We start from the raw sequence: 12,107 nt of genomic DNA, 5'->3' as shown, positions 1-12,107 counted from the left end.
GTTTCCTGATGCAGAAAATTAGATCCACCGTCGATCTGCCAGGCCTAAAGCCATACTGTTCCTCGGCCATCCTATTTTCAATCTTTCCTCTTATCTTCCGCTCTAACACTCTCTCATACAGCTTACTCACATGTGATGTCAGTGTGATGCCTCTATAATTGGAACACTTTTTCCTGTTCCCTTTCTTGAACAACAGGATGATCAAACCTTCTTTCCATTCCTTCGGCACCTGTCTCTCATCCCAGATCTTACGGAACAGTCTGTATGTCCACGCTATCGTTCGCTAAGGCTTTAATTGTGTTGGAATGCACAATTAAAGTTAGTATTGTTAGATCTTAGATGTGTAGGGTAGAAGCGTCATGAACATGTCCCATATATTGGCTCCGATGTAATGCCGGTGACTACTTTAGCAGCGAATGCAAGTCTTCTGTATTCAACCAGTTTTGGTATCCTTCTTAGTTTCAATTTTTGTGCCATTGCTGTTGTCCAGTGTAGTGGGGGAGATTTAATTTGTTGGTGGCCCATTTTAATAACTAGTGTTCCTCGGCTTCGTACAGGATAGAGGAAGGCAGTTAAGTATTTTCGAGCTAACATAGGCTCACGGATGTGGAGAAGTTGGCACTCGACGGAACTTAGTGTCCCCCCCCCCTTCGATATGGTTGTGAAATCGTAACTGGGCTGATTTAGATGCGTTGATGGAGAGTCTGAAGCATTTGAGATAGTTTTCAAGGTCGCTGAGATTTCTACTGATGTTAGCGTTAATATCTGTCACCTTGTATCCTGGATTGATTAGGGTCAGTATCTTCAAATCATATAACGTTGAGCCTGTTCTCAATGAAAGGTATAATGATGGCTGTGAATAAAATTCCAGAAAGTACCCCCTCCCCTTTGTGTACCTTTGTGGTAATGGTTCTTGAAATCGTACGATCATTAGCCTGGTGGATTATGATTCTATTGCGAAGAAGGGCACTGGTAAACCACAAGACCCCCATGGTTTTCAAAATATTGTTCTAAGAGTGTTTCAAAATATTGTTCCATGAAATTGATATGGATGGTATCGAAGGCTGCTGGAAGTCAAGGTAGGTGATGGCCGTTTCCTAAAAAGGTCAGTGACATATAACTTTGGCTTCCCTTTGAGTAAGCGCTTTCAAACACCTGAGGCAATAGGCTTAGACTAATTAAATTTAAAAAAAAAAAAACAGCATTCAACGAATTACGGCAACTTTTCCGATATTCTTACACTGTGTAATGAATGATATAATAAATTAAATTATAAAACAATAAGTGATTCAAAAAGAAAGTGAGATACCTGACGTTGCTGTGCTTTTCTACATAGAGTTCAGTGGGTCTTTGAGGTACTGGAGCGTCATCCAAATGGCGAATAACCTCTCGGATATCATTTCGAACCCTACGTGCGATATAGCGAGGAATCACGCTGAGAAGGAGCTGCTCCTGAAAATGTAATAAATAAAAGATAAATAAAATGAGAAATGAAATACAAAATAACGGCGAACGAGATACAGGAGTTAATATAGTTAAGTTTCTTGATACAAGAAACTTAATCAAGAGTTAAGTTTCTTGTATGAAGATGAATTACAGGCGTCATATAATTTATTTCTCCTCGACAGGAGTCAAATACTTTCCTTGTTTATAGATGCTTCTATCTTTTATGATATACATTATCCTCCAAAAAGTATACGGACACCCCTGTTTTCATAGTCCTTCTCGGATAAACAAGTGACTCACACGGGAATGGAATAAAAAGAGGGCATAAGAACCCCGCAAAAGTCAGTTGCTGTCGTCTTGGCACGTAGAGCCCAGCTGAATGAGTTAGAGAGAGGTGTTTTGTCAGATGTCGTCTCGCTGGTTTATCATTAATGCAGTTGCTGAGAGCAAAGTTGACCGTCAGTAATATTATCGTGAATGGAAATATGACGGTATTACAACCGTACAACAATGCACAAGAAGACTGCTGAAGTTCACTCCTGTTGACCAGATGATACTCGGAAGAGTATCATGACAACCTTGTAGGACTGACCACACGTTTAAGGTATCAACAAGGGTCTAGAGTTGAAATATACGCTACGTACTCAGTTTTCATGGGAGAGCGGGGGCGCATAAGCATCATCAGTGGTTTCGACTTGCATGGTACAACTAACGCGGTAATTGATCCTTACGTCTGTGGAGATCAGTTCTGTGAAGTAACGAATCTCGCTACACTCCATTCCGAGCAGATGGGAGGTTGTGTGTTCTTGGCGCAATGCACGTCTTCCGCAGTGCATTGCGCCAACAACGAACTTCGAAAGAAGTAGGATTATGGTTGGGTGTGGCGCTCTTTCTCATGAGTTGAACTTTCGTTCAGGTGCCGTCCTACATAAGATACTATACATACATGGTATGGCACAGGAAAATTGGTTATTGTGTAGGGAACCATGGACGTCGATGCCTATCGTAACATTTTGGACAATTCCATGCTTCCTATGATGATGCTTCGGTACAGACGCATAATATCAGATGGCATACCGCTAATGCTGTTTGGCAGTGGTTGATGGATAAATGCACAAAAACTGGAATGGCTGGCACAGTTATTACGATTTGAATCCTGTGTAATGAATTGGAACGTCTAGAGTCCCACATCGGTAGCTCACCTGTTCTTAAATCTTCAGAAGGTATAGCCCCACTGCAGCGTAGGGCACAAAAACTGGAATGGCTGGCACAGTTATTACGATTTGAATCCTCTGTAATGAATTGGAACATATAGCGTCCCACATCGGTAGCTGACCCACGCTGCAGTCTGTTGTTCATTGGCGAAAAGCTGAACCAGGAGCGTGGAGTATAATATAGCGACCAAAGGGGACAAACATGCTATCGAAGTGTGTGGCAATGAGGTCATTGTGAAACCGAAATGTATCTAGATACCTCTTTTTTTTTCTGGAGGGCTGTGTATATTAAGCAAATCAAAAGATGACTTTGCAGGATTTATTTAAACATAAAAATGTTGCTAATTCTATGAATTTCAACGTTTACAAGAAGTTTGGTCACGTACAGCAGGCCACACACACACATTAATTGGCTTTTCTTCTTGTCTTACCAGTTGTGGAGAACACGCGAATTCATTCGGCCTCATTTTTTCATTCGTATTGATATATACTGATTACCGTATAGCAGGATGCACCTAGGGTGGTTGTTACTGTGATCCATTGCCCTCCCAACCCTAAAAGAAACTTGAAAAAAAAAAAAAAAAAAAAACTGATAGCTTTCACGAGGTCAGAGGGTGAAGGAGCTGAGGATTAGAGCAACCGCTCTGATCCTGTTTCTTCTCCCCCTCCCCAATAAAACATGTTAAGCATTTTTTCGAGTGAGTGGCCATGATACATTTTGGAACTGTTATATTGATGATGAGGAGAAATTATGTAATTTCTCCTCATCATCAATCCACGTCCACGTGCAAATTAATTACATTAATTTGCACGTGGATGTGGCTTGTTCAGAGTACAAGGCCATTTCCTGCATTTTAATGCTAACAACAAAAGTGGGCAACAAATGAAACTAAAAATGAACTTTTCGGACTATTCCGATAAGTTCTGATTATAATTCTCTTTTCTGAACATTCGAAAATTAATTGATAAAAGATTATCAAATCCTTTTAAATTTCATGTAAGAAATTGCAAACTTGGCTTTGTTTTTATCTGTCTTACCTCTTGCTCCTTTTCACTTTCTAATTTGAACTTGGATTCGAAACATTCTCTCCTGTCAAGAAAAGCTCGTCGGTTTGTGAACTCCACTAGGAAACGGATGTAGAGACCCACTGCAGCAGCCATGACGTTGAGGATGATATCGGCTATCATCTGACGCTGGAAACAAAATACAAAATTTTAAGTAGCAGCATTTAAGTCGATAAGTACAAGAATACGAGAGAACTATTGGGTAGTATCCAGAATAACGAAGTAGAAAGCTTTTCTGAAAGATTATACACAAGTAAAAATTAGATAAATAAAAGCCAGTACTTAGTTTTATTCATATTTTTATTTATCCTTGTACCTCTGTATTAATTGAAGCATCACTATATTGTCTGTAAATTGCATGTTTAGTATATTCGGTTTGTCTCTTTCGCTACATGAAAAATGGAGTTTTTGGGAAGAGAGAAATCCATTCAACCTTCCCTCGCTGAACAGCTTTCCGATCATCAACAGTTCAATTTTTATGCTTCTTAGCCCATATTAAACCAGGTCTATTATGCATTGTTGTTGTTTTATATTTAGGGCATATTGCACCATACATGTGTGTGTAAACTGCATGTATTCTTTGGCCGGTTTGTTGGACGAAAAACCATACTACCTTCGCCGAAGACCATTAGCTCATCCACTTTGTGAAAAGGCCCATAAAAATTCCTCGTGTCATTGACGGGATTCGAACACTGGTCTTTTCCATGCTGTGTGGGGAGAACGGTGATTATACCAACTGTGCTATCCACGAGGGCAACAAACATTGTGCCAACCGAATGCCATGACATCAGTTGTGTCATGGCACTTTCTAGCACCTCGTGGAATAGAATCCACGAGGTGCTAGAAAGCACCTTGTGGAATTAATTAATTTCTATTCTTAGTTTTCTGTACATTTTAGCGCTTAGTTTCTAAGTGTAGACCTCTTGCCAGAACACGCAGTCGGAATTGAAACATTCGGCAAGTCGGAGACAACAGGTAAGAAATTTATTTTATTTATCCTTATACTTATACTATTAAAATTATAAAAAAAGGTAAAAACTGATAATATATAGTGTAATAAATAATAGTAATGTACTATGTAATAATTATATAATATAATTATATAACTATATAATAATTTATATAATATAATTATATAACCATATATAATAATTATCCACCAGAAGTTTTGTTATATTAATTTTAACGTAATAGTAATTTAGTTTATTCTTTTTGATTTCTGTCCTTAAAAAAACAGCCTATGTATGGTATGAGAATGGGTTTCGGCAAGGTTCCCGAAACGTTACCTTAATGTATAGGGATTTAGTTAATAGCTAAATAAATCTTAATATTCACGTGGTATAGGGAGGGGGGGGTCATTCTAGAAATCTAGATTTCATGGAACATGCCTTCCCAGACAAATGGCACCATGCTTACATTCTACCTTTCCAAAACATGAAAAAGACCCTACCAATCTGCAAAACTACTGGCCCATTGTTCTGACTAGTTGTATGAGCAGGGTCATGGAAAAAATGGTCAATTCTCAATTGATTTGGTTCCTAGTGCAGTATCACCTCCTTAATCCTGTGCAGTGTGGTTTTCATTAATCTACCCTCGATCTGCTAATTCAGTCCGCAATAAACATCTGCGTTGCCTTTTGTACGAAAAGAACATCACGTTATGATACTGTTTGATATAAAAAAATCCTTGGACGTTGCATGGAGACATGATATATATTGCAGGAGGACTTATAAGACCTGAGATTGCTTCCCAATTTCCTACTGTTCGCCAGAAACTTCTCTACAAACGGACTTTTCAGGTTCGACTCCATAACCATCTTGTTAACTTATCCAAGAGGAAAGGGTCCCGCAGGGTTCAGTATTTAGCGCCACTTTTTTATCATAAAAATAAACTATAATACAGAATATACCAAAAACGGTATCTACTAATCTGTATGCAGATAACCTCAGTGTCTCCTGCCATTTCTTATATATGTAAATGGGGGACAGTTACAAGATCGATTGAAAAAACCTGTTACATGGACTAGAAACAATAGCTTCCGCTTCTCATCTCAAAAGACCATTGGGATATACATTTTGTAGGAAATGTAATCTACATGCAGACCTAGCCAATGAACCTCCCTTACATTTATGCAGAAAAACCCTTAGTAAACTATACAGCGAAATGCAAAGGACAACTAAATCACCGAATTTTTTGAAACTACTTTTTTCCCTAAATTGGGTAATTTACAAAGCCTAACCATCAACAAGGATACGCCTTCGGTCCACACTTACTGATTGGCAACGTAACTTTAACGAGTTAGTATCTGCTGTCCTTTGTGCAATTTCCCCCTGGATGTACCACTTGCCGCCATGCCATTTATACTCTTAACATTTGAAAAAATTCCGGTTCCGACGGAACATATTGCATGCATCATTGACAACCCAATATGCACAGTTCACTCAAGTGTGACAGATGGATCTAAAACTGACAGTCATGTTGATGCGGTTGCAGTTTTTCCGAATATCACCATAACTAAGAAACTTACAACTGATTTTCCAGCAGCTTTACCGCGGAACTTTATGCAATCATCATAGCTTTAAACTTCACAATGTCAACAACCATACCGCTATCATATACACAGATTCAGATAGTGCAGTTCAAGCTGATAAAAATGATAAAAAAAGAATGACAGACCATTGCTCAGACATATCTGGGATATTCTAACCAAATTAAATGAAAATAGGCAGAGCATCTTCTGCTGGATCCCTGTTTATAGCGGTATTGGAAACGAGCGTGCAGATTAAGCTGTCAAAACTGCAACAAACACTATTGATCCTTCCTTTAATGCACCTTTCGGACTACAAGTTTATTATTAAGCAGCGATGTGCAAAAAAAAAAAAAGCAACATATTTGGGAAACCAAACTAACAACAAGTTATTCTGTATAAAGAAAGCATGGAAATCCAGCATCAGAGATAATAGACAAGAAGTTATATTCGCTAGACAGCGGACAGGTCACACCCATCTAACTCATCTTCATCTACTTAAAGCCACCGATCCTCCAGGATGTCCGAACTGTAATACATAGCTCACAGTTCAGTATATACTTACAGATTGTCCCATATACAACGGGCGACCATTGGTCCCTTTTCTGCCATAAGTATGCCTCTCATGTTAGCCCGACTGCTAGCAGATACACCGAATGTAGCCAAAGTATATACCTATCTCAAACGGATTCGATGCCATAATGCACTTTAAATTCTAGTCAAAAACTTTCAAGAAACCTTATGTTACTTTTTCGCCACAGATTAGACGCATTATGCGTCACTAAGCTCAAACAAGCAGCAGCAGCAGCAGCAACAACATCAGTTAATGTGGGAATGAGGTTTGCAATCAGAGGCGGTTTCTGCCGGCCTTAGTCATCGGTACACTGAGGTCCTCGAGATTCTTTACTCGTCATATTTTCAGCCCTAGTCCCCACTGTTTCCAATCTTCCCTAGATTGTGAGTTTGTCTCCTGCGTATCCATTAATACCCAAAGCGCCAACTTTCTTTGACCTATCAGAGTGGTGAGCGTGGGTGTGCAGCTGCACATGGGTTTGAGTTGCGTGGTTGAAGCCTATGCGACCGCTAAATACGGTTAATGATCGTCTTGATCGATTGTATTCTTAACGAAATAATTAGTTGTAAATTCCTCTGACCTATGTTATGTGGTTGTGCCTCAGTATAAACAGAACTTTTTTTTCTGTTATACGTTTTCTTTCCTCTTACAAAAAAGTGCATTAGAAGAAAGTGTGCCTTTGCTGTAAAAAAAAAAAAATGCCTAATAAAGATAAAAACAAGAACTTTTTGGTGTAATATCAGTGAACATGGATGTGCACAGACAAATAGACCATTTCGAAGTTTGTCTAAGCTTGCAGTTAGGATCTTATATCGCCTCCCCCCACTCCCAATTTCTACAGTTTTCTGCTGGCGTTTTTGTTCATGCACATCCATTCAGAGACAAATTGAAAACTCGACTGTACTCACTGTTTTTAGTACCTTCCCTTGTCGGGCTACTGAAGACACACCCATGAGAACGAGTTCAAGCAGGATAACCACAGCCCCTCCAATAACCGCGTGACACATTCGAGGAAAGGGAAGCAGGACGAAAGCTATAATGATGACATAAAATGTTGGCCTCATTCCTACAGTTTCCGGTTTGTTGGCGGCCAGCTGGTAAATACTGCTACCGTGCTCGGAACACAGCATAGCAAATAGAATAATGGATGAGACGATCAGTCGGACTATGTCGGATCGGAACCACGACTCCTTATAGGCTAAGATGAATACAGCAAGGTTGACAGAGAATCCAGCGCAGCCCATGGTGAAGGGAACTAGTATGGAGGCGTAGTTCTAAGGAGACAATACAAGAATCTAATTTGTTTGCATGCCTGATTACTTTCTTTATACTTAACGCTAATAACAACTGAGGGTATTGCCATGCCTTTTAGAAGAGCAAATTGGTTATACACTTATGCACTCGAACCTCCGCAAATTCGACAATGCATTATTTCGACACCACTCATTTTCTGGCCATATTTATGGACATGGACAAATCCGGCAAAGCATCGGAGAATGGGCAAATTTAATTATCGAACTGGCCAATTGTCCAAGTAGTGTGGTAGAGCTGATTGAACAGGGTGTAGATTTTATTCCAGAGTCATAAATTCTTATCACACTCCAGCGACATGGGAAAATTCTTTTGCCATTTAAAGAATGGCAACCAAAAATTCAAGTGAATGAAAGTTGTTGCTGACGCAGGAACTTTCATCCATTTATATTTGCCCATAGGCCGCCTAAAACAATTAAGCAGCCCAGAGGACTGTTGCCTTAAAAGGATGTAATTTACCTTTCTTCTCTGGAAAAATTATTATACACATTTCTCTTGTATAGAAATGTGTATAATAATTTGTGATCAGTAAGTTCCGACTTTTTTTATGACTACAATATGACCACCTAAAATCCTGAAACTTCTAAGCTCCGCAAGGATCAGCTCCAAGATTGCCTAATTTGAAAGGTTCGACTGTTCAACTATACAGACAAATAATGGCGTACTTACTTCACAGAAAACCAGGAATAAGATGATGGATATCACACCAAAGAAAAGATTCAACATAAGCGCCACCATAAACAGAGCATGTTGTATACGGGCTTGATACCTTTGATACAGACCTTCTGCATTTTTAAGACGGAACTGCTCCTGTAATGGAAACGAATTGATTTGTGTATTTACATGATTTTTATTATTATTATTATATATATTTTTTTTGCCTGAATTCAAGCCGCTGTCATAAATACATATATTCATATGCAAAACGTATGAATTTATGACAAAGCGCTTTCCACCGTTTAGGAAAAAAAATATATAGAGAGAAATATATACCACAATATAAATTTTGCACTTGCTTTTTCAGCAGATATACTCAAAACTCCCATAATAAGGTCCGTAATATGCAAGTTTCGCATCCTTCTAGAAATAAATTATAGGAGAGTAACTACAATTAATACACTTTCTCCTATGCAGTCTCCTCTTCCCCAACAAGCGGATACTACCAGTGTCTACTTGTTGAGGGAGAGGAGCTGCCTACAAAAACGTTTTTCGTGATTCCATACCAAGAATTTAACATTTGCGGGAAAGCATAACACTTTGTTATATTTTCCCACAAATCTTGAGGAATCACCTCTGTAAAAATATTCTTGTACGTGCACCACCTGCCATCTCCCGGCAGTTCGGCCGAAACTTTAGTGGTTGTACGGTGGTGCTGCCGTTGCTCGAATCGGATTATCAGTACTTATGGAATCTTGATACCCTAACCTTTTCTGGGGTGCAGGTTATTCCTTTTTATGGATGACAGCGCTCAGATGGGTGATGAATTTATGGAAAGTTTTGTGGAGAAGAATGAAATTTATTGGAAAGATGAAGCGTTTGTGATTTTCATGATTGTTTTTTCAGACCTACAAAACCGGAACTTAGTTGCTTAAAATCGGATTTTATGAGTTATTTGCTTGTAAACAAATTTATAAAACCATGTATCAGCTACTCATTGTCATCAGCCATTTTCAATCCACTGCAGGATGAAGGCCTCTCCAGCAACTTTCCAGTTCCTTCTGTTTTGTGTAATGACCATCCATTTACTACTCACGAACTCTTGAATTTCATCTGTCCATCTCCGTTGTTGACTTCTGGATTTTCTTTTAGCTCCTCTTAGGTACATTCTGTTATTTTCTTAGTTCATCATGTCTTCAAGCTATGTGTCCTGCCCAAGTCCATTTCATTTCTCTAGTTTTGATAAGAATCTCCTTTACTTGTGTTTGCTGCCTAATCCATGTTTTTCTCTTTTTATCCAACAGTCTGATTTCTAATATAATTCGTTCCATTCGTCGCTGTGTAGTGTTCAGCTTCTCTTCCATTATTTTGGTGAGTTTCCAAGTTTAACTTCCATAAGTCATGGTGGGGAGTATACATTGGTTCATTATTTTACATTTTAGACAAATTGGGTTATTGCTCCTCAGTATGTAACTATATTTCTGAATGCTATCCACCCGAAATTTATTCTTCTCTTAACTTCCAGCCATTTATCATTTATCATTGTTACAGCTATACTTGTCCAAGATAAGTATCCACCTTTTCAATTTTTCTACTCCTTCAACGATTATATCCCTTTCTGTGGCATTCTTGTTCATCATTACTTTTTTTTTTAGCCATGTTCATCTTTATTTCGAAATCCTTACTAACTCTGCATAACTGATTAAGGTTTTCCTCTAATTCTTCGGGATCATGGCTTATGATCACAATGTCATCTGCAAGTCGTATATGGTTTAGGTACTCTCCATTCACATTGACTCCTTTCTGCGATCAGTCCAATCTTCTCAAAGCTTCCCCAAGCACAGCAGTACACAACTTCGGAGATATTGTGTCTCCTTGTCGAACTCCTTTCTCAATTTTAAATTTGCTACTGTCTTTGTCTAGTCCAGCGGTTCCCAACCATTTTTGACTTGCGAATCCCTTTCAACATAATATTTTTTTTTTCGCGAACCACTTTCAACGTAATATTTTTAAAGTGAACCACTAAGCCTATATTCTCTGAAATCTTATAATATTTCTGAATTTTTATTATAAAATATTTCATGCTAAAAAAATTTAGTATGGATAACATATTTATTTAACATGATGTACTGTAAGATAGTAAACTAATTATAAGGAATTGTGGGAATGTGGTTTTTCTTTCTTTGGCAATTCTTTACTTTTTATTTAATTTAATTTTACTTTATTATTAGTTATATTTTGTAATTTACAATAATATACCTATGTAAATCTAAACAGACGCCATTATAGAATTTTTAGTGCGAACCTCCTGGAGCACTTTCGCGAGCCCCCAGGGGTTCGCGAACCACCGGTTGGGAACCGCTGGACTCTAGCTAATAAAGGATGTAGCATTCATTTATGCCTTGTCTTTCCAATGCCCGAAACATTGCCTTATTCCGTGTGGAGTCAAATGCGTTTTCATAATCCACAAATTCCAGGCAGAATAGTGTTTTATATTCATTTGCTTTCTCCATTAGCTGTGATATTACGTGAAGGTGATCCATAATTGAGAATACTGTCCTAAAGCCATCTTGCTCGTTCAGTTGATTCTCATCAAGGATTCTTTCTAATCTGTTAGTGATGACCCTTGTGAACAACTTTCAGATGTGGGACAACAAGCTAATTATTCTATAATTTATGATTTATCTCCTTTCTTATGCAGCAAAATTATGATTGCATTATTCCACTTCTTAGGGGTCACACGCCTTTCCTAATGTATTTTGTGAAGCGTCTTGCCAGTTTCTGTGTCAAGTCTCTTCCTCCTAATTTTAACAACTCTACAGTAACTTCACCTGAGGCTTTTTGATTCTTCATTTTCTTCAATTCATGTTCTATCTCATAAGGAAGGATATCGGGTATGTCGTATGTGTTGTAAATTTATGATTCATTTTCCCCATTGCTTGCATCGTTCCATTGCTCCTTATATAATACTTTATAGTAGTCTTCTGCTATTTGAATTATGTCTTCTCTGCTATTTAAAAGTACACCATCACTATTCTTCAGATTTAGCATCATTTATCTTCTGTAGTACTGCTCATGACTGCTGATTTAAGTCCCTTTTCGGTTAATGCTTGTTCTACTTTTCTTGTGTTAAATCTTATGTCCTCTCTGAGTCTCTTTCTAATGGTTTTGCATAACTCGGTATACTCAATTTTGTCCTTGTCGGTGTTTATCTTGCTCTTCATTTGTCGTCTTTGCTTCATCATGACTAGTGTTTCTTGACTAATATTTTTTCTTCTTTTGATTTCTTTTTACCATTTCAGGCTTTTATCCA

The 12,107-nt window shown here is 38.2% G+C and overlaps 1 protein-coding gene across 1 annotated transcript in view; it reads right to left on the bottom strand.

Annotated features, from left to right (window-relative positions):
• LOC150080959 (adenylate cyclase type 2-like) overlaps positions 1-12,107 on the bottom strand; it is a 227,757-nt gene that overhangs the window by 126,891 nt on the left and 88,759 nt on the right. The window contains exons 3-6 of the mRNA XM_090381289.1: positions 8,807-8,947; positions 7,735-8,100; positions 3,699-3,854; positions 1,310-1,452 (exon numbers count right to left, since the gene is read on the bottom strand). Coding sequence (XP_090237415.1) covers positions 1,310-1,452; positions 3,699-3,854; positions 7,735-8,100; positions 8,807-8,947 — 806 coding nt within the window. The remainder of the gene's footprint in view (positions 1-1,309; positions 1,453-3,698; positions 3,855-7,734; positions 8,101-8,806; positions 8,948-12,107) is intronic.

Source organism: Mastigoproctus giganteus, chromosome 9 (assembly GCF_048544385.1).
Source record: "Mastigoproctus giganteus isolate SK-2022 chromosome 9, ASM4854438v1, whole genome shotgun sequence".
NCBI classification, from domain to species: domain Eukaryota; kingdom Metazoa; phylum Arthropoda; class Arachnida; order Uropygi; family Thelyphonidae; genus Mastigoproctus; species Mastigoproctus giganteus.
Note: the sequence above shows the minus strand (reverse complement) of the source record. Positions and strands in the feature narration are given on the sequence as shown.